General features: G+C 44.4%; 1 protein-coding gene across 2 annotated transcripts in view; it reads left to right on the top strand.

The window, feature by feature from the left end:
- tiam1a (TIAM Rac1 associated GEF 1a) overlaps nt 1-27,524 on the top strand; it is a 198,892-nt gene that overhangs the window by 121,375 nt on the left and 49,993 nt on the right. For both annotated transcript variants that reach the window (XM_055936803.1, XM_055936804.1), the window contains exons 14-17: nt 5,629-5,710; nt 8,576-8,662; nt 14,298-14,507; nt 21,226-21,353. In XM_055936803.1, the coding sequence (XP_055792778.1) occupies nt 5,629-5,710; nt 8,576-8,662; nt 14,298-14,507; nt 21,226-21,353 (507 nt within the window). The remainder of the gene's footprint in view (nt 1-5,628; nt 5,711-8,575; nt 8,663-14,297; nt 14,508-21,225; nt 21,354-27,524) is intronic.

The following is a 27,524-nucleotide window of genomic DNA, read 5'->3' on the forward strand; positions in this document are numbered from 1 at the left end:
CATTCTTGTGTTTAATAAATGTATCGTAAAGTGTGTGTGGCAGGCTTACAACGATGGCAAAAAAACAGCATTTGAGAGTGTGCTGACCCTGGTGCTAGAGAGGGTACACAGCTGGAGTACTCTGACCCTGGTGCTAGAGAGGGTACACAGCTGGAGTACTCTGACCCTGGTGCTAGAGGGGGTACACAGCTGGAGTACTCTGACCCTGGTGCTAGAGGGGGTACACAGCTGGAGTACTCTGACCCTGGTGCTAGAGGGGGTACACAGCTGGAGTACTCTGACCCTGGTGCTAGAGGGGGTACACAGCTGGAGTACTCTGACCCTGGTGCTAGAGGGGGTACACAGCTGGAGTGTGCTGACCCTGGTGCTAGAGGGGGTACACAGCTGGAGTACTCTGACCCTGGTGCTAGAGGGGGTACACAGCTGGAGTACTCTGACCCTGGTGCTAGAGGGGGTACACAGCTGGAGTACTCTGACCCTGGTGCTAGAGGGGGTACACAGCTGGAGTGCGCTGACCCTGGTGCTAGAGGGGGTACACAGCTGGAGTGCGCTGACCCTGGTGCTAGAGGGGGTACACAGCTGGAGTGCTCTGACCCTGGTGCTAGAGGGGGTACACAGCTGGAGTGCTCTGACCCTGGTGCTAGAGGGGGTACACAGCTGGAGTGCTCTGACCCTGGTGCTAGAGGGGGTACACAGCTGGAGGTTGAATGTTTGAAGAGATAAGGGACTATAGAAAGTGTGAGAAACACTGCACTAGAGCAACGATGTCTAGATGGAATTTGTTTTTGTGGTCTATTTTGGAACACCATTATTTTTGTCTTGCTGAGATTTACTGTGTGGGCCCAGGTCTGTCAGGGCCCAGGTCTGTCAGGGCCCAGGTCTGTCAGGGCCCAGGTCTGTCAGGGCTCGGGTCTGTCAGGGCCCAGGTCTGTCAGGGCCCAGGTCTGTCAGTTCCCGGGTCTGTCAGGGCCCAGGTCTGACAGGGCCCGGGTCTGACAGGGCCCAGGTCTGACAGGGCCCAGGTCTGACAGAATCTGTTCAGAAGATCTAGGTGCTCCAACTCCTTCAGTTGGTGACAGAAGCACCAGATCATCAGCAAGCAGTAGACATTTGACTTCAGATTCTAGTGCCCTTGCCAACTCGTTGATATGTATGTTGAATAAGGCTGTAGCTGCCTCACCCTACGGTCCTGTGGAAAGAAATTTATGTTTTTTTTTTCAATTTTACCCAGTTTTTGGATTTTATAATGTTGTATGTTTTTCCCCCAACACCACTTTCCATCAGTTTGTATAGAGGACCCAAATTGAGTCAAAAGCTTTTTTGAAATCAACAAAGCATGAGAAGACTTTGCCTTTGTTTTGGTTTGTTTGTTTGTTTGTCAATTGGAGCGGCAGGGTAGCCTAGTGTTTAGAGTGTTGGGCCATTAACCGAAAGGTTGCTAGTTCGAATCCCCGAGCTGACAAGGTTTCGTGCTGCAGTTCTGCAGTTAACCCACTGTTCCTAAGCTGTCATTGTAAATTAGAATTTGTTCTTAACTGACTTGCCTAGTTAAATAAATAAATGGTGTGCAGGGTGAATATGTGGTCTGCTGCATGGTAATTTGGTAAAAAGCTATTTGACATTTGCTCAGTACATTGTTTTCACTGAGGAAATGTACAAGTCAATAATGCAGATGATTTTCCTGTCTTTCCATCCATCCCTCTCTGTCTCTCTCTCTCTCTCTCGCTCACTCTCTTCCTCCATGTCTCCATTTCCCTCTCTCTATCTTCCTCCATCTCTCTCCCTCAATCTCTCTCTCTCTGACTCCATCTCACTCTCTCTTTCTCTCTCTCACACACACACACACTCTGTAATATGACATTATTATTTATCCATGGTGACTTAAACACGCTAGGCTACTGTTTCACTTTGAGTTTTCATACACACAGCTGTGTGTTCACATGTAGCCACTGCTGGGGCCACTAAGAGGTCAAAAGGAGCAGTAACATTAAAGAAAGCTGCTGGGCAAATACACACACTGTTTGTTTTTTTGGGGGTTTAGGGTTGGGGTGAGGTTAGGGTCGTTAAAAAACTGGAATGCTGTGATACTTCAAGCCACATCAGAGTCTAGTTGTTAAAGGACTTATAGAAAATATTTGATATGGGATTTGAGGTCGTAGCTTTCCGACTGTTAACTCTGAAAGGCAATCGTACGCTGGCTTGTCATGATGTTGAGATGCTGAGACATTTAACACAGATATATAGTGCATTTGAAAAAAAGTATTCAGACCCCATTTCCCTTTTTCCATATTTTGTTACTCTACAGCTTTATTCTGAAATGGATTAAATTTAAAAAAAATCCTCATCAATCTACACACATTACCCCATAATGACAAATGTATTCAAAATAAAAAACTGAAATACCTTTTTTACATAAGTATTCCAACCCTTTGCTAAGGTGCATCCTGTTTCCATTGATCATCCTTGAGATGTTTCCACCTGAGGTAAATTCAATTGATTGGACATGATTTGGAAAGGCACCCACCTGTCTATATAAGGTCCCACAGTTGACAGTGCATGTCAGAGCAAAAACCAAGACATGAGGTCGAAGGAATTGTCCTTAGAGCTCCGAGACAGGAGCAATCGGAGGAGAAGGGCCTTGGTCAGGGAGGTGCCCAAGAACCCGATGGTCACTCTGACAGAGCTCCAGAGTTCCTCTGTGGAGATGGGAGAACCTTCCAGAAGGACAACTCTGCCAATCAGGCCTTTATGGTAGAGTGGCCAGACGGAAGCTAGTCTGCAGTAAAAGGCACATGACAGCCCGCTTGGAGTTTGCAAAAAGGTACCTAAAGACTCTCAGACCATGAGAAACAAGATTCTATGGTCTGATGAAACCAATAGGGAACTCTTTGGTCTGATTGCCAAGCGTCACGTCTGGAGGAAACATGGCACCATCCCTACGGTGAATCATGGTGGTGGCAGCATCATGCTGTGTGGATGTTTTTCAGTGGGGCAGGGACTGGGAGACTAGTCAGGATCGAAGGAAAGGTGAACGGAGCAAAGTACAGAGAGATCCTTGATGAAAACCTGCTCCAGAGCGCTCAGGACCTCAGACTGGGGCGAAGGTTCACCTTCCAAAAGGACAATGACCCTAAGCACACATCCAAGACAATGCAGGAGTGGCTTCGGGACAAAATGTGGAAAAGTCAAGGGGTCTGAATACTTTCCGAATACACTGTTTAACGGGATCTCTAATACAGATATCAAACGTGATCTCTAATTCAGATATCTAACGTGATCTCTGATACAGATATCTAACGTGATCTCTGATATCTAACGTGATCTCTAATACAGATATCTAACGTGATCTCTAATACAGATATCTAACGTGATCTCTAATACAGATAACTAACGTGATCTCTAATACAGATATCTAACGTGATCTCTAATACAGATAACTAAGGTGAACTCTAATACAGATATCTAACGTGATCTCTGATACAGATAACTAATGTGATCTCTAATACAGATATCTAACGTGATCTCTGATACAGATAACTAACGTGATCTCTAATTCAGATATCTAACGTGATCTCTAATTCAGATATCTAACGTGATCTCTAATTCAGATATCTAACGTGATCTCTAATACAGATATCTAACGTGATCTCTGATACAGATAACTAACGTGATCTCTAATTCAGATATCTAACGTGATCTCTAATTCAGATATCTAACGTGATCTCTAATTCAGATATCTAACGTGATCTCTAATACAGATATCTAACGTGATCTCTAATGCAGATATCTAACGTGAACTCTAATACAGATATCTAACGTGATCTCTGATACAGATATCTAACGTGATCTCTGATATCTAACGTGATCTCTGATACAGATATCTAATGTGATCTCTAATACAGATATCTAACGTGATCTCTAATACAGATATCTAACGTGATCTCTAATTCAGATAACTAATGTGATCTCTAATACAGATATCTAACGTGATCTCTGATACAGATATCTAATGTGATCTCTGATACAGATATCTAATGTGATCTCTAATACAGATATCTAATGTGATCTCTGATACAGATATCTAACGCGATCTCTAATACAGATATCTGACGTGATCTCTAATACAGATAACTGACGTGATCTCTAATACAGATATCTGATGTGATCTCTAATACAGATATCTAACGTGATCTCTAATTCAGATATCTAACGTGATCTCTAATACAGATATCTAACGTGATCTCTGATACAGATATCTAACGTGATCTATAATACAGATATCTAACGTGAACTCTAATACAGATATCTAACGTGATCTCTGATTCAGATATCTAACGTGATCTCTAATACAGATATCTAACGTGATCTCTAATACAGATATCTAACGTGATCTCTAATACAGATATCTAACGTGATCTCTAATTCAGATATCTAACGTGATCTCTAATTCAGATATCTAACGTGATCTCTAATACAGATGACTAACGTGATCTCTAATACAGATATCTAACGTGATCTCTAATTCAGATATCTAACGTGATCTCTGATACAGATATCTAACGTGATCTCTAATACAGATAACTAAAGTGAACTCTAATACAGATATCTAACGTGATCTCTGATACAGATAACTAATGTGATCTCTAATACAGATATCTAACGTGATCTCTGATACAGATAACTAACGTGATCTCTGATACAGATAACTAACGTGATCTCTAATTCAGATATCTAACGTGATCTCTAATTCAGATATCTAACGTGATCTCTAATACAGATAACTAAAGTGAACTCTAATACAGATATCTAACGTGATCTCTGATACAGATAACTAATGTGATCTCTAATACAGATATCTAACGTGATCTCTGATACAGATAACTAACGTGATCTCTAATACAGATATCTAACGTGATCTCTAATACAGATAACTAAAGTGAACTCTAATACAGATATCTAACGTGATCTCTGATACAGATATCTAATGTGATCTCTGATACAGATATCTAATGTGATCTCTGATACAGATATCTAACGTGATCTCTGATACAGATAACTGACGTGATCTCTAATTCAGATATCTAACGTGATCTCCTATACAGATAACTAATGTGATCTCTAATTCAGATATCTGACGTGATCTCTAATTCAGATATCTAATGTGATCTCTAATACAGATAACTAATGTGATCTCTAATTCAGATATCTAACGTGATCTCTGATACAGATATCTAACTTGTGGTTTGCTGAACTAACCTAACATGATGAGTAACCTTGACTGACACCCCAATAATTGTGTTGACTCCCTGAGCTAATGCCTGGGCTTAAACTCAATGGGCCAAAGCAATTTTTGAGGAGTACAAATGAGCTGATATACTTGTGTCAAGGGAAGGATTTGAACCCTGGTCTCCCACGGGAGAAACCCAACATCTTGATGGTGAGAGTGAAGTCTCAGGGCAGGGCTACTTCATGACGTACAGTAATGTTGATGAGAATGATTGGATTTGAACCCTGGTCTCCCACGGGAGAAACCCAACATCTTGATGGTGAGAGTGAAGTCTCAGGGCTACTTCATGACGTACAGTAATGTTGATGAGACTGATTGTATCCCCCTGTTGTTTTCTGCAGCTCTACAAAGAGATTGAGATATGTCCCAAAACCACCAAGATGATCCACTTCGACAAAGCTGAGTCCTGCACGTTGGCATACGGTAGGTGTTGCTCAGTCGATTGGTTTAGAAGGGTTGTGACTCTCATCTCTGTCGTTCATTGAAGTTGATTGAAGCTCATTTACAATGAAAAACAATGCTGATGTAGCCAATCATTTCAAGGACTATTTCACTGGTAAAGTGGACAAACTGAGAAGTGAAATGGCAACAGTGAACCATGATATTTGTGTATCGAAAAATCTAATAATGAATTTGGTCAAGTTAGTGTTAGAGAGGGGAGAAAAACTGTTGCCCATCAATAATGATAAGGCCACCAGGTATATACAACCTAGATGGTAAACTATTGAGAATGGTAGACTGTATTGCCACCAGGTATAGACAACCTAGATGGTAAACTATTGATAATGGTAGCAGACTGTATTACCACCAGGTATAGACAACCTAGATGGTAAACTATTGAGAATGGTAGCAGACTGTATTACCACCAGGTATATACAACCTAGATGGTAAACTATTGAGAATGGTAGACTGTATTGCCACCAGGTATAGACAACCTAGATGGTAAACTATTGAGAATGGTAGCAGACTGTATTACCACCAGGTATAGACAACCTAGATGGTAAACTATTGAGAATGGTAGCAGACTGTATTACCACCAGGTATAGACAACCTAGATGGTAAACTATTGAGAATGGTAGCAGACTGTATTACCACCAGGTATAGACAACCTAGATGGTAAACTATTGAGAATGGTAGCAGACTGTATTACCACCAGGTATAGACAACCTAGATGGTAAACTATTGAGAATGGTAGCAGACTGTATTACCACCAGGTATAGACAACCTAGATGGTAAACTATTGAGAATGGTAGCAGACTGTATTGCCACCAGGTATAGACAACCTAGAAGGTAACTATTGAGAATGGTAGCAGACTGTATTGCCGCCCCTGTTTGCCATGTCTAACCACGGTCGTGGAAGGCAGCTACAGTAATTCCACTACCTAAAAATAGCTATAACAACCGACCAATCAATTTGCGGCCTGATCTTAGTAAACTGATGGAGAGAATTGTTTTTGAACAAATACAGAGAACAAGTTAACTACTGTCTTTCAGCGTGCATATAGGGAAGGGGCACTCAACTTGTACCACACTGACTCAGACGACTGATGATTTGGCTAAAAAATAAATGGATAATGAGATGATAGTTGGAGCTGTATTGTTAGATTTCAGTGCAGCCTTTGATGTTATTGATCATAAATTGTTATTGAAGAAACTCACTTGCTATGGTTTTACATCACCTGTCATCACATGGTTGGAGAGTTAATTAGCCAATAGAACCCAGAGAGTGTTCTTTACTGGAAGCTTCTCTAACATCAGATATGTACAGTGTGGGGTCCCTCAGGGCATCTTCAATGGAAGCTTCTCTAACATCAGATATGTACAGTGTGGGGTCCCTCAGGGCATCTTCAATGGAAGCTTCTCTAACATCAGATATGTACAGTGAGCTGTCCCTCAGAGCAGTCCAGAGAGTGTTCTTTACTGAAAGCTTCTCTAACATCAGATATATACAGTGTGGTGTCCCTCAGGGCAGTTCCATTGGGTCGTTACTCTTCTCTATTTCAACTAACGATTTGCCACTGGTCTTACAAGAAGAGGCTAAAATGACTACGTCTTCTGATGATTGCACACTCTACACATCAGCACCTACAGCCAGTGAGCTCACTGAGACTCTTAGTAAGGTTTTACAGTCAGTGTCAGAATGGTTAATTAACAATAAACTGGCCTTAAATAGATCTAAAACCAAAAGCATTGGAGTTGTGTATCATGGCTGTAACCGTGGTCAACTTATATTGGCAAAGTTGTTGTGAAGGCTGGGAGACGGGTATGTCTTTTATAAAAAGATGTTCTGTGTTTTTGACAGAAAGATCAACTGTACTAGTTGTTCAGACTCTGATCTTGTCCCATCTTGATTACTGTCCGGTAATACGGTCAAGTGCAGCAAAGAAAGACCTAGAAAAACTGCAGCTGGCTCAGAACAGAGCAGCACACCTTGCCCTTAACTGCCCACACAGAACTGACATCAACAACATGCATGATAGTAGTCTTTCCTGGTTGAGGGTTGACGAGAAAAGATACTTTTTTCTCTTCTAATCTTTTTAAGAAACATTTGTGTGTCGAAAATGCTTAACCACTCGTATAATCTATTTGCACACAGTTCAAACAGACATACATACCCCAACAGACATGCCACTATGGGTTACTGTACCCAAACCAAAAACAGATTTAGTCATATGAATATGTACAGTACCAGTCAGAAGGTTGGGTTAGGGTTAGGGTCGACGTCACCGGCTTTCTAGCCATCGCCGCTCCATTTTTCATGTATCCATTTGTTTGGTCTTGTTCCCTGCACACCTGGTTTTCATTCCCCAATCCTTTATTCCTCATGTCTTTGTGTGTAATTATTTTGTGTGTTACGTTTTGTGTGTTACGTGTAACACACATTGGAGTTGTGTATCTAGGCTAAGCGTTTGTTATTTTCCGTGTGTTTTCACGAAGCTTATTTGTATTGCTATACATTTATGTTGTGTGACATTTGTGCGCGCTATACACTTTGCCTTGTTGGCTGGAGGAGGTTTTTGACGCAGCTGCGTCCATCTGTATATCTCTCCGGCCGTAATAACGTGTGCACCTGTTCACAATTCTCTGCTCTCCTGCACCTGACTTCACCACAAGTACGCACACGCCTGACAAAACTAAATCTCTCTCTCCAGGTTTCTCAATAGCTAATGTATATCCTAGTAAACTTGATCTCTCTCCAGGTTTCTCAATAGCTAATGGGTATCCTAATAAACTTTATCTCTCTCCAGGTTTCTCAATTATATCCTAATAAACATTATCTCTCTCCAGGTTTCTCAATAGCAGTAGTAGACGAGGAGGGGACTCAGAAGCTCCACATCACTGAAGTAAAGGCAGGAGGACTGGCTTCCGCTAAAGGTACAAACACACCTGAAAACCCAACCGACAACCCTCCAGTCGAAGCTTCTCTAACCTTAGTAGTACCTGCCGACCCCTCTTAGATGTGCTGCAGATAGCATCGTTGTCCTGGACCCATATAAACCCCTTTTATCTTGTACCCATATAAACCCCATTTCTCTCGTACCCATATAAACCCCTTTTTATCTCGTACCCATATAAACCCTTTTTATCTCGTACCCATATAAACCCTTTTTATCTCGTACCCATATAAACCCCATTTCTCTCGTACCCATATAAACCCCTTTTTATCTCGTACCCATATAAACCCTTTTTATCTCGTACCCATATATACCCATTTTTATCTCGTACCCATATAAACCCTGTTTATCTTGTACCCATATAAACCCCTTTTATCTCGTACCCATATAAACCCCATTTATCTTGTACCCATATAAACCCCTTTTATCTCGTACCCATATAAACCCCATTTATCTTGTACCCATATAAACCCTTTTTCTCTTGGACTCATATAAACCCTATTTCTGGACTAAAAGCACTTTCAAGGGCTTTAATCTGGGTTCGGGAAACCAGCCCGTAATGCATAGAGCTGACATGATTGTCTACTCTGTCTGGGAGGAGGCTAGTTCACCGTGAGGTTGTAGCGTGATGCGATCTAAGGCATTAGCATTATAAATGATGCTAGCAGTGGCTGGCTGGAATCTAACGCTTTGGCGTTATAAATGATGCTAGCAGTAGCTAGCTGGAGGCTATATGACTTATTCTCTATATAGAGGTCGGAAATACAGAGACCTCCTGGCAGAGAGACAATACTAAAATACATTTAGAAAATATTTAAGTAGAGCATGCGATGGTGTGTGTGTGTGTGTGTGTGAGGGAGAGAGAGTGTTTGTGTTCAGGAGAATGAATGGTAATGCACTAGTGGTAGGCCTGAGGGTGTGTGTGTGTGTGTGTGTGTGTGTGTGAGAAGGGCAACTCGAAAGCATGAAAGACTAGAGGGTGTGTTGGGAAACCAGGCCAGCGCTGGACAAATAGCCCCACGTCTCTCTGTGACATCATTACACACACGTACAGCTAGAGGGGTGAAAACCCTCTTTGTCTAACAGAGACTCTCTCTACAACTGACATATACACATCTCAGACAACTGGGTCACGCCTTCGGGCCTTCGGGCCGTGTGTGTGTGTGTGTGTGTGTGTGTGTGTGTGTGTGTGTGTGTGTGTGTGTGTGTGTGTGTGTGTGTGTGTGTGTGTGTGTGTGTGCGCGTGTGCGTGTGTCTGTCTGTGTGTGTGTGTGTGTGTGTGTGTGTGTGTGTGTGTGTGTGTTCAGAGCTTGAATGGCAATGGGAAAGCCTTAGTGGTAGGCTTTGGGGGTGTGTCTGCACTCCAAGCCTGTTCATTCTCAACACAGCACATTATTCCAGCCATAGCACTGCTTCTATCAGAAGGGATGTGAATTGAGATTGACGTCTGGCCCCTATAGGGAGGATTGCTGCTACAGAAATAACAATGTGTGTATATTCTGTTTCATTCTCCCAGACAGTCATTATAACCTTCCTACCGACTGGCCTGGGTGTCTGTCCTCTTCTATATAGTCTATGTATGTATTTAGATATGCAACTTTTATCCAAAGAAATGTACAGTAGTGCAAACACATATATGCGTATTAGTGCCCCCCCCCCCCCCCCCCCCCCCCCCCCCCCCCCCCCCGGGGGCGAATTGATCCCACAATCCTGCTGTTGCATCATGGGAGTCTACTTTACTGAGCCACACAGGATCCTGCATCAGGACAGAGACAGGAGCAGTCAGACTGCTTTTCACAGCCAATTTGCATCATTTGATTTAATCGATTCTAATTGGCTGGCTATTTGATTGCTAATTACCAATTAGGACTGCGCAGACACGGTTGGTGAAAGGAGGCGGGACTAGAGCCAGTCAATCAAAGGGCTTTGTCCAATCCAATACCTTCTTCTTTCCTTTGTTCAGGTAACCGCCGGTCTATGTGTTAGTGGATAGGGAAGAAGGAAAGGGTTGGAGAGAGGGAGAGAGGGAAAAGGTTGGAGAGAGGGAAATGGATAGAGAGAGGGAGAGAGGGAAAAGGTTGGAGAGAAGGAGAGAGGGAAAGGTTTGGAGAGAGGGAGAGAGGGAAAGGGTTGGGGAGGGAGAGAGGGAAAAGGTTGGAGAGAAGGAGAGAGGGAAATGGATGGAGAGAGGAAGAGAGGGAAAAGGTTGGAGAGAGGGAGAGAGGGAAAAGGTTGGAGAGAGGGAGAGAGGGAAAAGGTTGGAGAGGGAGAGAGGGAAAAGGTTGGAGAGAGAGAGAGGGAAAAGGTTGGAGAGAGGGAGAGAGGGAAAAGGTTGGAGAGAGAGAGAGGGAAAAGGTTGGAGAGAGAGAGAGGGAAAAGGATGGAGAGAGGTAGAGAGGGAAAAGGATGGAGAGAGGGCGAGAGGGAAAAGGATGGAGAGAGGGAGAGAGGGAGAGAGGGAAAAGGTTGGAGAGAGGGAAAAGGATGGAGAGAGGGAAAAGGATGGAGAGGGGGAGAGAAGGAAAAGGATGGAGAGAAGGAGAGGGGGAAAAGGATGGAGAGAGGGAAAAGGATGGAGAGAGGGAGAGAGGGAAAAGGATGGAGAGAGGGAGAGAGGGAAAAGGATGGAGAGAGGGAGAGAGGGAAAAGGATGGAGAGAGGGAGAGAGGGAAAAGGATGGAGAGAGGGAGAGAGGGAAAAGGATGGAGAGAGGGAGAGAGGGAAAAGGTTGGAGAGAGGGAGAGAGGGAAAGGGTTGGAGAGAGGGAGAGAGGGAAAAGGTTGGAGAGAGGGAGAGAGGGAGAGAGGGAAAGGATGGAGAGAGGGAAAAGGATGGAGAGCGGGAAAAGGATGGAGAGAGGGAAAAGGATGGAGAGAGGGAGAGAGGGAAAAGGGTTGGAGAGAGGGAGAGAGGGAAAAGGTTGGAGAGAGGGAGAGAGGGAAAAGGATGGAGAGAGGGAAAAGAATGGAGAGAGGGAGAGAGGGAGAGAGGGAAAAGGATGGAGAGAGGGAGAGAGGGAAAATGATGGAGAGAGGGAGAGAGGGAAAAGGATGGAGAGAGGGAGAGAGGGAAAAGGTTGGAGAGAGGGAGAGAGGGAAATGGATGGAGAGAGGGAGAGAGGGAAAAGGTTGGAGAAAGAGAGAGAGGGGAAAGGTTGGAGAGAGGGAGAGAGGGAAAAGGTTGGAGAGAGAGAGAGAGAGGGGAAAGGTTGGAGAGAGGGAGAGAGGGAAATGGATGGAGAGAGAGAGAGAGGGAAAGGGATGGAGAGAGGGAGAGAGGGAAAAGGTTGGAGAGAGGGAGAGAGGGAAAGGGTTGGAGAGAGGGAGAGAGGGGAATGGTTGGAGAAAGGGAGAGAGGGAAAAGGATGGAGAGAGGGAGAGAGGGGAAAGGTTGGAGAGAGGGAGAGAGGGAAACAAACAATAGTGAAATTAATATTTTGTTAAATAGATTTTTGTTGTTGTTGTTGTAGTTGATATATAAGTGAAGATACAAGTGTCAGTTTTGTTTTGCGTGTTCTTTATGTGATGGCCCGTAGGAAAGCCTGTCTGCTTGAGGAATCTTTGTGGTTAAACTGGTCAATGTCTGGCTCAGCCTGGACGGCCTCTACCTCTCCTTGGATGTCTGTACTGGAGGGGTTTGGGAACCGTTGGAATTAACCATTCACATACTGTAGGCCTGAGTGCTCTGTGTGTGTGTGTGTGTGTGTGTGTGTGTGTGTGTGTGTGTGTGTGTGTGTGTGTGTGTGTGTGTGTGTGTGTGTGTGTGTGTGTGTGTGTGTGTGTCTGTGTCTGTGTCTGTGTCTGTGTTAGCTCATGAATCAGTGGAATGTTATCGCTTCGTTCCAGACATTATTATAAACTGTCCTCCAGTCGGCAGCACATGTGTACAGTGTGTTATGACACAACAGTGGTAGGCCGGATCACCGACAACGACGAGACAGCCTATAGGGAGGAGGTCAGAGACCCGGCCGTGTGGTGCCAGGACAACAACCTCTCCCTTAACGACGAGACAGCCTATAGGGAGGAGGTCAGAGACCCGGCCGTGTGGTGCCAGGACAACAACCTATCCCTTAACGTGATCAAGACAAAGGAGATGATTGTGGACTACAGGAAAAGGAGGACCGAGCACGTCCCCATTCTCATCGATGGGGCTGTAGTGGAGCAGGTCGAGAGTTTCAAGTTCCTTGGTGTCCACATCACCAACAAACTAACATGGTCCAAGCACACCAAGACAGTCGTGAATAGGGCACAACAAAACCTATTCCTCCTCAGGAGACTGAAAAGATTTGGCATGGGTCCTAAGATCCTCAAAGGTTTTACAGCTGCACCATCGAGAGCATCCCGACTGGTTGCATCACCGCCTGGTATGGCAACTGCTCGGCCTCCGACCACAAGGCACTACAGAGGGTAGTGCGAACGGCCCAGTACATCACTGTGGCTAATCTTTCTGTCATCCAGGACCTCTATACCAGGCGGTGTCAGAGGAAGGCCCTGAAAAATTGCGAAAGACTCCAGCCACCCTAGTCATAGACTGTTCTCTCTGCTACCGCACGGCAAGTGGTACCGGAGCGCCAAGTCTAGATCCAAGAGGCTTCTAAACGGCTTCCACCCCCAAAGCCATAAGACTCCTGAACATCTAATCAAATGGCTACTCAGACTATTTGCATTGCCCCCCCACTCCCCCTTCTACGCTGCTGATACTCTGTTATTATCTATGCATAGTCACTCTACCTACATGTACATGTACATATTACCTCAATTACTTCGACACCGGTGCCCCCACACATTGGCTCTGTACCGGTACCCCCTGCATATAGCCCCGCTATTGTTATTTACTGCTGCTCTTTAATTATTTGTTTTTCTTATCTCTTACTTTAAAAAATACATTTTATTAAAACTGCATTGTTGGTTAGGGGTTTGTACGTAAGCATTTCACTGTCTACACCTGTTGTATTTGGCGCATGTGACTAATACAATTTGATTTGATTTGTTAGATCATGTCCTCTCTCTACCTTTATCTAATGTCTCTATCATGTCCTCTCTCTACCTTTATCTAATGTATCTATCATGTCCTCTCTCTACCTTTATCTAATGTCTCTATCATGTCCTCTCTCTACCTTTATCTAATGTCTCTATCATGTCCTATCTCTACCTTTATCTAATGTCTCTATCATGTCATATCTCTACCTTTATCTAATGTCTCTAAGATTTGGTGATTATGTAAGTGTAATGTTCTCTCTCTCTCTCTCTCTCTCTCTCTCTCTCTCTGTCTCTCTCTCTCTCTCTCTCTCTCTCTCTCTCTCTCTTTCTCTCTCTCTCTCTCTCTGTCTCTCTCTCTCTCTCTCTGTCTGTCTCTCATCTCTCTCTCTCTCTCTCTCTCTCTCTCTCTCTCTCTCTCTCTCTCTCTCTCTCTCTCTCTCTCTCTCTCTCTCTCTCTCTCTCTCTGTCTGTCTCTGTCTCTCATCTCTCTCTTTCTCTCTATGTCTGTCTCTGTCTCTGTCTCTCTCTCTCTCTGTCTGTCTCTCTCTCTCTCTCATCTCTCTCTCTCTCATCTCTCTCTCTCTGTCTGTCTCTGTCTCTCTCTCTCATCTCTCTCTCTCTCTCTCTCCTCCCCAGGCCTGCTTGCGGGTGATGAGATCCTGTTGTTAAATGGTAAACCGGCGTCGGCTCTGGGCGTGGTGGATATGAGGTCAGCGTTAGTCGGCCCTTCGTTGTCCCTGAGCGTGAGCACCCTGCCGACCCTTGAGCCCCTCTGCCCTTTTCCCCCTCGACGCTCCAACACAGCAGAATACGACACCTGTACGGACATCTATTCCCAGAGCCAAGGTGAGTGGTGAAGCAACTAGACATGGTTGTATTTATTATTACTGAACAGGTTTAGGGATGTATTCACTACAAACCAAACGGGACCAAAAACGGAAGGAAACACAAGAAAACATATCGAAACGGAGAAGGATTTTGCAACACATCTCCTTGCAACACATTGCCTAGCAACACATCTCCTTGCAACACATTGCCTAGCAACACATCTCCTTGCAACACATCGCCTTGCAACACATCTCCTTGCAACACATCTCCTTGCAACACATTGCCTAGCAACACATCTCCTAGCAACACATCTCCTTGCAACACATTGCCTAGCAACACATCTCCTAGCAACACATCTCCTTGCAATACATCTCCTTGCAACACATCACCTTGCAACACATCTCCTTGCAACACATTGCGTAGCAACACATCTCCTAGCAACACATCTCCTTGCAACACATCACCTTGCAACACATTTCCTAGCAACACATCTCCTTGCAACACATTGCCTAGCAACACATCACCTTGCAACACATCTCCTTGCAACACATCTCCTTCACATAGAGTTGATCAGGCTGTTGATTGTGGCCTGTGCAATGTTGTCCCACTCCTCTTCAATGGCTGTGTGAAGTTGCTGGATATTGGCGGAATCTGGAACACGCTGTCGTACATGTCGATCCAGAGCATCCCAAACATGCTCAATGGGTGACATGTCTGTTGAGTAATGCAGGCCATGGAAGAACTGGGAAATTTTCAGCTTCCAGGAAATGTGGACAGATCCTTGCGACATGGGGCCGTGCATTATCTTGCTGAAACATGAGGTGATGGTGGGCCTCAGGATCTCGTCAAAGTATCTCTGTACATTCAAATTGCCATCGATAAAATGCAATTGTGTTCGTTGTCCATAGCTTATACCTGCCCATATCATAACCTCATCTCCACCATGGGGCACTCTGTTCACAACGTTGACATCAGCAAACCGCATCATATTCCATTTATGATGTCGGCCATCTGCCCAGATGAACTGCAGATGGACAGACCTGCAGTAAGGCCAAGACCCTGGTGAGGACGACAAACAGGCAGATGAGCTTCTCTGACAGTTTGTGTAGAAATTCTTCATTTCTGCAAACCCACATCAACTGTCCTGGTGGCTGGTCTCAAGACGATCCTACAGGTGAAGAAGCCGGATGTGGAGGTCCTGGGCTGGCGTGGTTACACGTGGTCTGCGGTTGTGAGGCCGGTTGGACATGCTGTCAAATTCTCTAAAATGACGTTAGAGGCGGCTTATAGTAGAGAAATGAACATTAAATTCTCTGTCAACAGCCCTGGTGGACATTCCTGCAGTCAGCATGCCAATTGCACGCTCCCTAAAAACTTGTGTTTGGCGTTGTGTTGTGTGACAAAACTGAACAGAGTGGCCTTTTATTGTCCCCCGTACAAGGTGCACCTGTGTAAGGAACATGCTATTTAATCAGCTTCTTGTTATGCCTCACCTACTGTAGAAACAGGGTTCCCTTTCAATCGGTCACTTGGTATGCCAATGACCAATCATATTACATTTACATTTACATTTAAGTCATTTAGCAGACGCTCTTATATTCACCTGAAAACTAAAAACACGCCCACTGAATGCGAAGTCTGCTCTCGGACACGCATTCATTTCCTGAATTCAGTACTGCTCGCCTGAAGGAGAACGTGTCACACAATTTACAATCTTTTCAAGCACACAAAGACCAACTAGATTCAGCTCCGCCTTAAGTGTCTGTTAGTGGGGAACGTACTCGTCCCCCTAGATGTTGTGAGTTAGGTGTCTGAACGTACTCGTCCCTCTAGATGTTGTGAGTTAGGTGTCTGTTAGTGGGGAACGTACTCATCCCTCTAGATGTTGTGAGTTAGGTGTCTGTTAGTGGGGAACGTACTCGTCCCTCTAGATGTTGTGAGTTAGGTGTCTGTTAGTGGGGAACGTACTCGTCCCTCTAGATGTTGTGAGTTAGGTGTCTGTTAGTGGGGAACGTACTCGTCCCTCTAGATGTTGTGAGTTAGGTGTCTGTTAGTGGGGAACGTACTTGTCCCTCTAGATGTTGTGAGTTCGGTGTCTGTTAGGGGGGAACGTACTCGTCCCTCTAGATGTTGTGAGTTAGGTGTCTGTTAGTGGGGAACGTACTCGTCCCTCTAGATGTTGTGAGTTAGGTGTCTGTTAGCGGGGAACGTACTCGTCCCTCTAGATGTTGTGAGTTAGGTGTCTGTTAGTGGGGAACGTACTCGTCCCTCTAGATGTTGTGAGTTCGGTGTCTGTTAGTGGGGAACGTACTCGTCCCTCTAGATGTTGTGAGTTCGGTGTCTGTTAGTGGGGAACGTACTCGTCCCTCTAGATGTTGTGAGTTCGGTGTCTGTTAGTGGGGAATGTACTCGTCCCTCTAGATGTTGTGAGTTAGGTGTCTGAACGTACTCGTCCCTCTAGATGTTGTGAGTTAGGTGTCTGTTAGTGGGGAACGTACTCGTCCCTCTAGATGTTGTGAGTTCGGTGTCTGTTAGCGGGGAACGTACTCGTCCCTCTAGATGTTGTGAGTTAGGTGTCTGTTAGTGGGGAACGTACTCGTCCCTCTAGATGTTGTGAGTTAGGTGTCTGTTAGTGGGGAACGTACTCGTCCCTCTAGATGTTGTGAGTTAGGTGTCTGTTAGTGGGGAACGTACTCGTCCCTCTAGATGTTGTGAGTACGGTGTCTGTTAGTTGGGAACGTACTCGTCCCTCTAGATGTTGTGAGTTAGGTGTCTGTTAGTGGGGAACGTACTCGTCCCTCTAGATGTTGTGAGTTAGGTGTCTGTTAGTGGGGAACGTACTCGTCCCTCTAGATGTTGTGAGTTAGGTGTCTGTTAGTGGGGAACGTACTCGTCCCTCTAGATGTTGTGAGTTAGATGTCTGTTAGTGGGGAACGTACTCGTCCCTCTAGATGTTGTGAGTTAGGTGTCTGTTAGTGGGGAACGTACTCGTCCCCCTAGATGTTGTGAGTTAGGTGTCTGTTATTGGGGAACGTACTCGTCCCTCTAGATGTTGTGAGTACGGTGTCTGTTAGCGGGGAGCGTACTCGTCCCTCTAGATGTTGTGAGTTAGGTGTCTGTTAGTGGGGAACGTACTCGTCCCCCTAGATGTTGTGAGTTAGGTGTCTGTTAGTGGGGAACGTACTCGTCCCTCTAGATGTTGTGAGTTAGGTGTCTGTTAGTGGGGAACGTACTCGTCCCTCTAGATGTTGTGAGTTAGGTGTCTGTTAGCGGGGAGCGTACTCGTCCCTCTAGATGTTGTGAGTTAGGTGTCTGTTAGTGGTGAACGTACTCGTCCCTCTAGATGTTGTGAGTTAGGTGTCTGTTAGTGGGGAACGTACTCGTCCCTCTAGATGTTGTGAGTTAGGTGTCTGTTAGTGGTGAACGTACTCGTCCCTCTAGATGTTGTGAGTTCGGTGTCTGAACGTACTCGTCCCTCTAGATGTTGTGAGTTAGGTGTCTGAACGTACTCGTCCCTCTAGATGTTGTGAGTTCGGTGTCTGTTAGTGGGGAACGTACTCATTCCCAGAATCTCTAGTGGCAGAGCTAGCACTGCAACGCAGTGCCTTAGACCACTGCGCCACTCAGGAGATGCCTAACCAGAAGGAATTTAACCTCCGACCGTGCCCTAGGGGGATGTTGTTTCACAATTCAAATTAAAGATATTCACAAGTGCTGATTTGCTTGCTTGGGGTGTAAATACGCTCATGATGCCTTGGCTCGGACCTTGGCTCTATTCTTCACGCAAATGACGGGAATCTGGGCCTGTTCCCGGGAGAGAAGTATATCTTTCTCGTCGGACCCGTTATAGAAAAAAGCTTCTTCCAGTTCGTGGTGAGTAATCCCAGTTCTGAAGTTATTTTCTAGTCATAAGAGACGGTTGCAGCAACATTATGTACAAAAGAAGTTAAAACAATGCAAAAAAAACAGAACAAAATATCACCATTGGTTACGGGTATGTAAAACGTTAGCCATCCTCTTCAGCGCCATCAGTGTGCATTCCTTGGGATGACTCGATTCAGGCCACCATGGAGAAGGTCTGTCAGGAGGGTCTGTCAGGAGGGTCTGTTGTTGAGTCTGGTGGCTCCCAGACAACCCTGGTTCCTGGAGATCATCAGCCTGTTGGACGGGGACACGTGGGATTCCGTGTCATTGTGGGGTTCCGTGTCATTGGGATCTATTGTCCCAGGGACACAGGATGATTTGGCCGCAGATATGGGATCTGTAGGTTTAGCCCCTGAAAAGATCTGTATGTTTGGCCCCTGAAATAATCTGTAGGTTTGGCCCCTGAAATAATCTGTAGGTTTGGCCCCTGAAATGATCTGTAGGTTTGGCCCCTGAAATAATCTGTAGGTTTGGCCCCTGAAAAGATCTGTAGGTTTGGCCCCTGAAATAATCTGTAGGTTTGGCCCCTGAAATAATCTGTAGGTTTGGACCCTGAAATAATCTGTAGGTTTGGCCCCTGAAATAATCTGTAGGTTTGGACCCTGAAATAATCTGTAGGTTTGGCCCCTGAAATAATCTGTAGGTTTGGACCCTGAAATAATCTGTAGATTTGGCACGTGAAAGGTTGAATTTGACTGCTAAGGGATTACCCCGGAACGTGATTACGACAGTGATTATAGAGTCAGCGTGTGCGGCCTCTATGAGGGGGATTGTATACACGGTCAAAGGAGTTTCTCCTTTTCAGAGCTCTTTGGCGGCATTTTGATGTTGCAAGAGTTTTTAGAGCAGGGCCTTTCTTTGTCCATATTGAAGCTTTATACGGCAGCCATCTTGTCGTGTCATGAAGGGATGAACGTCTCTATCCCCCGTTTTCTTCCAGTGAACAATGGATGCCTGTGTCCGGTGCGCGCGTTACGCTTGTACATGGATAGGATCAAGGATATCTGCGTTTAGGACCAGCTTTTTTGGGTCCTGTTTCACTAATCCAGCTCAGGGTAGGGCTCTTTCTAAGCAGTGTCTTTCTCCTTGGATTGTGGAGTTGCCCTGCGTTGCCCGGCGTTGCCCGGCGTTGCCTAGCGTTGCCCGGCGTTGCCCAGCGTTGCCCAGCAATGATTAGCAGTGCCCGGCGTTGTGGTGTGGTGGCTTTTTGGGCTGATGATTTCTGTGCTGCAGTGAGTTCTGCAGTGAGTTGGGTTATTGTTCAGAGACATGACGACTGATGATATCTGTGCTGCAGTGAGTTCTGCAGTGAGTTGGGTTATTGTTCAGAGACATGACGACTGATGATATCTGTGCTGCAGTGAGTTCTGCAGTGAGTTGGGTTATTGTTCAGAGACATGACGACTGATGATATCTGTGTTGCAGTGAGTTGGGTTATTGTTCAGAGACATGACAACTGATGATATCTGTGCTGCAGTGAGTTGGGTTATTGTTCAGAGACATGCCGACTGATGATATCTGTGCTGCAGTGAGTTCTGCAGTGAGTTGGGTTATTGTTCAGAGACATGCCGACTGATGATATCTGTGCTGCAGTGAGTTCTGCAGTGAGTTGGGTTATTGTTCAGAGACATGACGACTGATGATATCTGTGCTGCAGTGAGTTCTGCAGTGAGTTGGGTTATTGTTCAGAGACATGACGACTGATGATATCTGTGCTGCAGTGAGTTCTGCAGTGAGTTGGGTTATTGTTCAGAGACATGACGACTGATGATATCTGTGCTACAGTGAGTTGGGTTATTGTTCAGAGACATGACGACTGATGATATCTGTGCTGCAGTGAGTTGGGTTATTGTTCAGAGACATAACGACTGATGATATCTGTGCTGCAGTGAGTTGGGTTATTGTTCTTGGCTGTAACTGCTCTCAGTGTGGCTCCTAATGTTCTAAAGGACAGTTCCGGGAGTAGGTATTAGTAGGTATTAGGCAGCGTGCAGGTTGTGCATTTATCCAGGTTACCGCAATTCCCCTGTGAGTTTTAGCCTTGGTCTGCCGTGATTCATCGATAACGGCGAATGGGCATTATCACAGTCACAGCAGGTACCTGTTGTTTTGGACTCGCGGTTCCTCGTGTGAGTTCTATAATTTCAGATTCCTTGGGTCTTTGTGTGAGCCTTTTTTTGAACCGGTAGGATCTATGGACTACGTTTTGTCCGGGGGTTTTAGCCTTGGGCTGATGTGGTTCATCGACTCCGGTCGATGCCATGCAGCGCGTTTACGCACTTTACCAAGTCACGACAGGTTCCTTGTATGAGTTCTGACATTTATTAAGGTTCACAAGGTGAGTATTGTTCTTGGAACCGTGGGGTCTAGGGACTTGTGCTGCCTTGGCGACGTGTCAGTGTGCATAGCCAAGTTGCAGCAGGATCTGGTTCCCGATATGGGGCTTTGACAGTTCAGGCTTCTTGGGTAAGTATTAGAGAAAAAGGTGGCTTCTGTAACCCCTTTTTGGAGCTGGTTGAACCTGTGTGTGCTTGGGCTGCCGTGGGCATCCTAGTTTGGTACCCTCCTGAGCCAGCTTGGAGCGTGATAGTATCTGTCCATAGTATGTTTTACAGAGTGACCGACTGAAAGGGAACATACAGTTATGTTAATAACTACTGTTCCCTGAAGGAGGGAACGAGGCCACTCCAACCTCTCGTGTGTTTGTCTCACTGTTGTGAGCTGTGGGTTATCTGTGGGTTGTGTTCTTCTCCTGTAGTGTACTGCAACTATTGTTGTTTCAAACAAATTCTCTCTCTCTCTCTCCCTTTAGAAGACATTCTGGATGAGGTATCAGGGTTGACGGTGGTCAGTCCGGATGATACTCTGGAGGATGAGTCAGTTCTGGATCTGGAGAATTCAGGACGCAACCAGGCGGACTACGCTGAGACAGGACACAAAGTAAGAGTTGGAACTGCAGCATTACACACACTTCTTTTGTGTTCTCCCTGTACACCAAGTCAGAACCGTAGTATAAATAAAGGGTGCATACACGCCACCTGTGACTCTCCTCCCTCCGCACCCGAAACACTCCTTTTGTAGAGGTGAATGATTAAAACCAGCCAATCAGTCTTTGAGATGACTTAGAGCACCACAGCACAGCCACAGGTCGACCTGTGATAATGATAGTGATACCTTAGGCCAGTGGTGATTTTAACATGTAAATCTTGGTGTGGCAGAAACAATTTAAAGTGGGATGCATACCTGCAAAGCCACTACACAACACAACACTAAATGCACTATAACGTTGACAAACGGTTTACACAAACTGTTAGGGACTACATAAAGTCCCAACACCTTACCACTGCTACACCTGGCTATCAGAGGAGCCTTGTCTGGCAGCAAAACAGTTAATTCAGCCTCATTTGCTGCCTTTAAAAAAACATAGCTGATATGGCTGACATGCTTAAACAAATGTGGTTTCTACTGACAATTGAGATGTACTAACTATGGCATAAAGGGACGACGAGCAGATAAGAGGAAATCCGTCATTTCGATTAAGACATTAACGAGCGAGCTAGGACGGACGTAGTCAATGTAACTATTTGTTTAGCACTTTTAAAACGTACAGCGACAGAATTCAGAACATGGGTCATTCTTACTGTGTTCTCCCTGTACACCAAGTCAGAACCGTAGGATAAATAAAGGGTGCATATAAGCAGACAATGAAAGCTTTTACAATATTCGATGACATTTCTCTAAAACAGGCTATAGGCTACATGTGCACCACTAAGTCAGAACAGTAGGCGAAAATTAAGAGGGTTAAATAGACTAAATTCTTAGGGTGAGGCACATGGGCTACTAACGTCTTACTACACAACATACACTTTGTATTACTTTCTTAGCTACAGTATACATGTCTCCCTGGCATATTACATCATTTATGCAGCAGCAGACAATACATCTTTGGACTCACCTTGTTGTGCTGTGCTCACTTGAACAGGAAGGTGGAGCGGCGGTCTTTCTTGAGGGCAAATGTTGTCATCAAAGTCTGACATTCTCTGCATTTATGGTGCTTTCAAGACACCTGGGAACTCGAGAAAAATTAAAAAGGTTGAATCATGACGACGTCATTGATCTTCAGGTCGTAGCTCTAGAAGTCCGGATTTACAATTCCCGAGTTGGATGACCGATTTTGAATGTATGATGTTAACATGATCAGTCCAATCAAAAGCAACTGTACATGTAACGGGATTTGACGTCATTTTTTATCTGTGCCCAATGACCTTGAGCCTTTTTGGATTGGCACTTCTAATGTAACTCTATGGGCAGCACCCTAGGGGGCTAGAATTTTCTAGCTCTACCCTTAGACTTGGCGGTGACGTAGTGTCCCCATGAGTGACAGAACACTGAGGCGATTTTCTGCTGGCTTGCCCCACCACCACAGAAAACACTGAGCTAGCTTGAGACACCTGCATTTTGGAGCTGCTTTACTCAAGAAAACAAAGAAGAGACCATGTTTGTATGCAGCTTTATTAACTCAATTATATATATATATATATATATATATATATATATATATATATATATTACGTTGTTTGCAAACTGATATGTGACACGTATTAATGCCAAAATAACATGCAAAACAGGCAAGCTCAAAAAAAATGAATGACGGTTCGTCACTGCCTTAGGCATGGGTAATCCTAGTTGTTTTCTTCCCCAGGATTGTACGTTTGATTTATAAAGTGTCTTTGTGCGTGTGCCTGAATGTGTGCCGTTCAGTACTAATCCAGAGGAATGAAACAGTGGTGCCAGGTCTGTGTTTTCACATCTTGTAAAGATAGCAGCCATTTTATGGTTTTGTTCAAGTGCCAGAGAATGGAACATGAGTCGTGTGTGTGTGTGTGTACTTTGTGTACATGTGTGTGCGTAAGTACGTGCAACTGTGTGTGCGTGTCGCCTGGAAGCCCTTTGAGCGTGTTTCTCGTGTGATAGTGGTGACCTTTGAGAAAGGTTGTTTGATTGGTTGTCTCAGAGTGGCAGATGGGAGGATCTGAGACAAGCAGGGGTGGACACATTGATTCCCGAAATGCATTAAAATCCTTAAGAGTCTACTGATGCACCTTTGTGTCAATCTACTACTGAACACAAAAATGTAAACGCAACATGCAACAATTTCAAAGAGTTACAGTTCATATTAGGAAATCAGTCAATTTAAATAAATGTCTTAGACCCTAATCTGTGGATTTCACATGACTGCGGGATATGTCCCCAGCACAAGGTGCACCTGTGTAACGATCACGCTGTTTAATCAGCTTCTTGATATGCCACACCTGTCAGGTGGATGGATTATCTTGGGAAAGGAGAAATGCTCATTAACAGGAATGTAAATAAATTTGTGTTACAAAATTGTGAGAGAAATAAGCTTTTTGTGCGTATGGAACATTTTCTGGGATCTTTTATTTCAGCTCATGAAACATGGGACCAACACTTTACATGTTGTGTTTATATTTCTGTTCAGTGTAAGTAACATAATAAGAATAATCGTGATCTAAATCTGTCCGTTTAAACTAGAGTTATCTGGGGGGTTTTGCGTGGGGGCGGCGTCCACCTAAGTCGGCCTTCCGCATCTGTGGCGAAAGGTGGCCAAGCTACAGCGGTGTTTGTCAGACATTGGTTTTTCTCAGGTAAAAAAACTTCTGTAGCGTCCGATCGGTTTAGCCTACACACTCTCTCTCTGTAAAGATGATATTCTCATGAAGATGATTGTGTTTATCACTGGACTTGGTACTGGTAAAACTTGGTACCGGTAAAACTTGGTATCGGTAGTACCGGTAAAACTTGATACCGGTAAAACTTGGTACCGGTAAAACTTGGTATCGGTAGTACCGGTAAAACTTGGTACCGGTAAAACTTGGTATCGGTAGTACCGGTAAAACTTGGTACTGGTAAAACTTGGTACCGGTAAAACTTGGTATCGGTAATACCAGTAAAACTTGGTACCGGTAAAACTTGGTACCGGTAAACAAAATAAGGCGGTAGTTTTGTGCCAATAAAAATAAGGGGTTAAATACAGTCCTTCATTTGTAAATTGGGAGGCCGGAAGGTTCCGGAACACAGTCGAGTAGCCTATTGTGGTGAAATGGACAGTGCTTTCCAATGTGTTGATTTAATTCAAACTTTGTTAGATGTCGTAGCAGTATGAGCTGCGGGGGGTTTTTACACAAGTCTGAACTTCTAATGGCCTGATTTTCTAGAAATAACGAGGATCCATCTTGATTTAACGTTGATGGCTTTTATTAGAAGGTTTACAGTGCGAACAGGGTGACAATGTATAAATCATAAGATGTACCGGGTCCGGTCAAATCTGAGACGTGTCAGATCCTGTTTCCTGTTTCGTCAAGATCTGGCTCAAATTAAACACGGGTTAAATATGTGTGTAACGATGTGCGCTGAGAGTCAGGAAGTTCAGGAAGTGAAATAAATAAACAAAACATAATACAAAACACGAACAACGCACAGACAGGAAACAGAAATAATGACGACTGGGGAAGGAATCAAAGGGAGTGACATATATAAGGCAGGTTAATCAAGGAAGTGATGGAGTCCAGGTGAGTGGCATAATGCGCTGATGCGCGTAACGATGGTAACAGGTGTGCGCCATAACGAGCAGCCTGCTGAGCTAGAGGCCGGAAAGAGAGCATACGTGACAGTACCCCCCTCCTCGGGACGTTTGGCTCCAGCCTCAGGACGCCGACCACAGGGACGATCCCGGGGATCAGGAGCGGACCGGTCGCCTCCGCTGAGGCGCAGAAACCCGACGAACCGGCTGATGCTCGTAACGATGGTGACAGGTGTGTTCCATAACGAGCAGCCCGGTGACCTAGAGGTCAGAGAGAGAGCACACGTGACAGTACCCCCTCCCCGCCGGAGGGAGCACACGTGACAATGTGTCGAAAAACGAATAATATTCCTTGAGCTTTCTTATGTCTCCTAGATATAGGACAGACATTTCAAAACATTTTATCTTTAATGATTTATTTTTGGACTGTTTTGTTTTGACATTCATAACTGCGTTATTAATGCATTTCTATGGTCTGTTGTAGTAAAAGGCAAATTACAGTCCCATTGAGAATATACAGTAACAGGAACACGTGGTAACCAAACAGTGTACTGTTCTACACAAGACTCCTAAGACTCTGTGGATATGTGTGTCTGTCTTAACACACAGAATTAGATAAGACAATCTGCAGACAAGTGAGTGGACGTGTGTGTGTGTGTGTGTGTGTGTGTGTGTGTGTGTGTGTGTGTGTGTGTGTGTGTGTGTGTGTGTGTGTGTGTGTGTGTGTGTGTGTGTGTGTGTGTGTGTGTGTGTGTGTGTGCGCACGTGCGTGCATTACTATCTAATTAAGATTATGTCTGGTCTGATCATGGTCCCCACGGTGATGCCTGTGCTCCATCCGGTCGTCCCTGGATACGGCTGTCACGTCCATTGCCACGGCAACCCCTGATAACCAGTAAAGACTGGAAACGATTTCCTTTCTCTCGCTCATTCAGCAACACTGAGACAAAGAAAAAAAAGAGAGAGAGAAAACAGGAAACATAAGATGGAAAAGAGAGGAAACATTAGATGGAAAACAGAGGAAACTTAAGATGGAAAACAGAAAAAACATTAGATGGAAAACAGAGGAAACATACGATGGAAAACAGAGGAAACTTTAGATGGAAAACAGAGGAAACATTAGATGGAAAACAGAGGAAACATACGATGGAAAACAGAGGAAACTTTAGATGGAAAACAGAGGAAACATTAGATGGAAAACAGAGGAAACTTTAGATGGAAAACAGAGGAAACATTAGATGGAAAACAGAGGAAACTTAAGATGGAAAACAGAAAAAACATTAGATGGAAAACAGAGGAAACATACGATGGAAAACAGAGGAAACTTTAGATGGAAAACAGAGGAAACATTAGATGGAAAACAGAGGAAACATTAGATGGAAAACAGAGGAAACATTAGATGGAAAACAGAGGAAACATACGATGGAAAACAGAGGAAACATTAGATGGAAAACAGAGGAAACATTAGATGGAAAACAGAGGAAACATAAGATGGAAAATAGAGGAAACATTAGATGGAAAACAGAGGAAACTTAAGATGGAAAACAGAGGAAACATTAGATGGAAAACAGAGGAAACTTTAGATGGAAAACAGAGGAAACATTAGATGGAAAACAGAGGAAACATTAGATGGAAAACAGAGGAAACATAAGATGGAAAATAGAGGAAACATTAGATGGAAAACAGAGGAAACTTAAGATGGAAAACAGAGGAAACATAAGATGGAAAACAGAAAAAACATTAGATGGAAAACAGAGGAAACATACGATGGAAAACAGAGGAAACATAAGATGGAAAACAGAGGAAACTTTAGATGGAAAACAGAGGAAACATTAGATGGAAAACAGAGGAAACATTAGATGGAAAACAGAGGAAACATTAGATGGAAAACAGAGGAAACATTAGATGGAAAACAGAGGAAACATAAGATGGAAAACATAGGAAACATTAGATGGAAAACAGAGGAAACATTAGATGGAAAACATAGGAAACATAAGATGGAAAACAGAGGAAACATTAGATGGAAAACAATTCTGTTATATTTGTAGTTGTCTGCACTTTTTGGCTTGCAGGGAAAAGATTTGGGCGGTACTGGATTCCTGATAATTTATGTTCTCTGTAACCTAAAGCCTCCATTTGACTCTCTGTAATCTAAAACCTCCATTTGACTCTCTATAATCTAAAGCCTCCATTTGACTCTCTATAATTTAAAGCCTCCATTTGACTCTCTATAATCTAAAGCCTCCATTTCACTCTCTGTAACCTAAAGCCTCCATTTGACTCTCAATAATCTAGAGCCTCCATTTGACTCTCTGTAACCTAAAGCCTCCATTTGACTCTCTGTAATCTAGAGCCTCCATTTGACTCTCTTTAGTCTAAAGCCTCCATTTGACTCTCTGTAACCTAAAGCCTCCATTTGACTCTCTGTAACCTAAAGCCTCCATTTGACTCTCTGTAACCTAAAGCCTCCATTTGACTCTCTGCTCCTCTTCATCCCTCTCTCCCTGCCC

This window comes from Salvelinus fontinalis, chromosome 10 (genome assembly GCF_029448725.1).
Source record: "Salvelinus fontinalis isolate EN_2023a chromosome 10, ASM2944872v1, whole genome shotgun sequence".
In the NCBI taxonomy this organism is placed as follows: Eukaryota; Metazoa; Chordata; class Actinopteri; order Salmoniformes; family Salmonidae; genus Salvelinus; species Salvelinus fontinalis.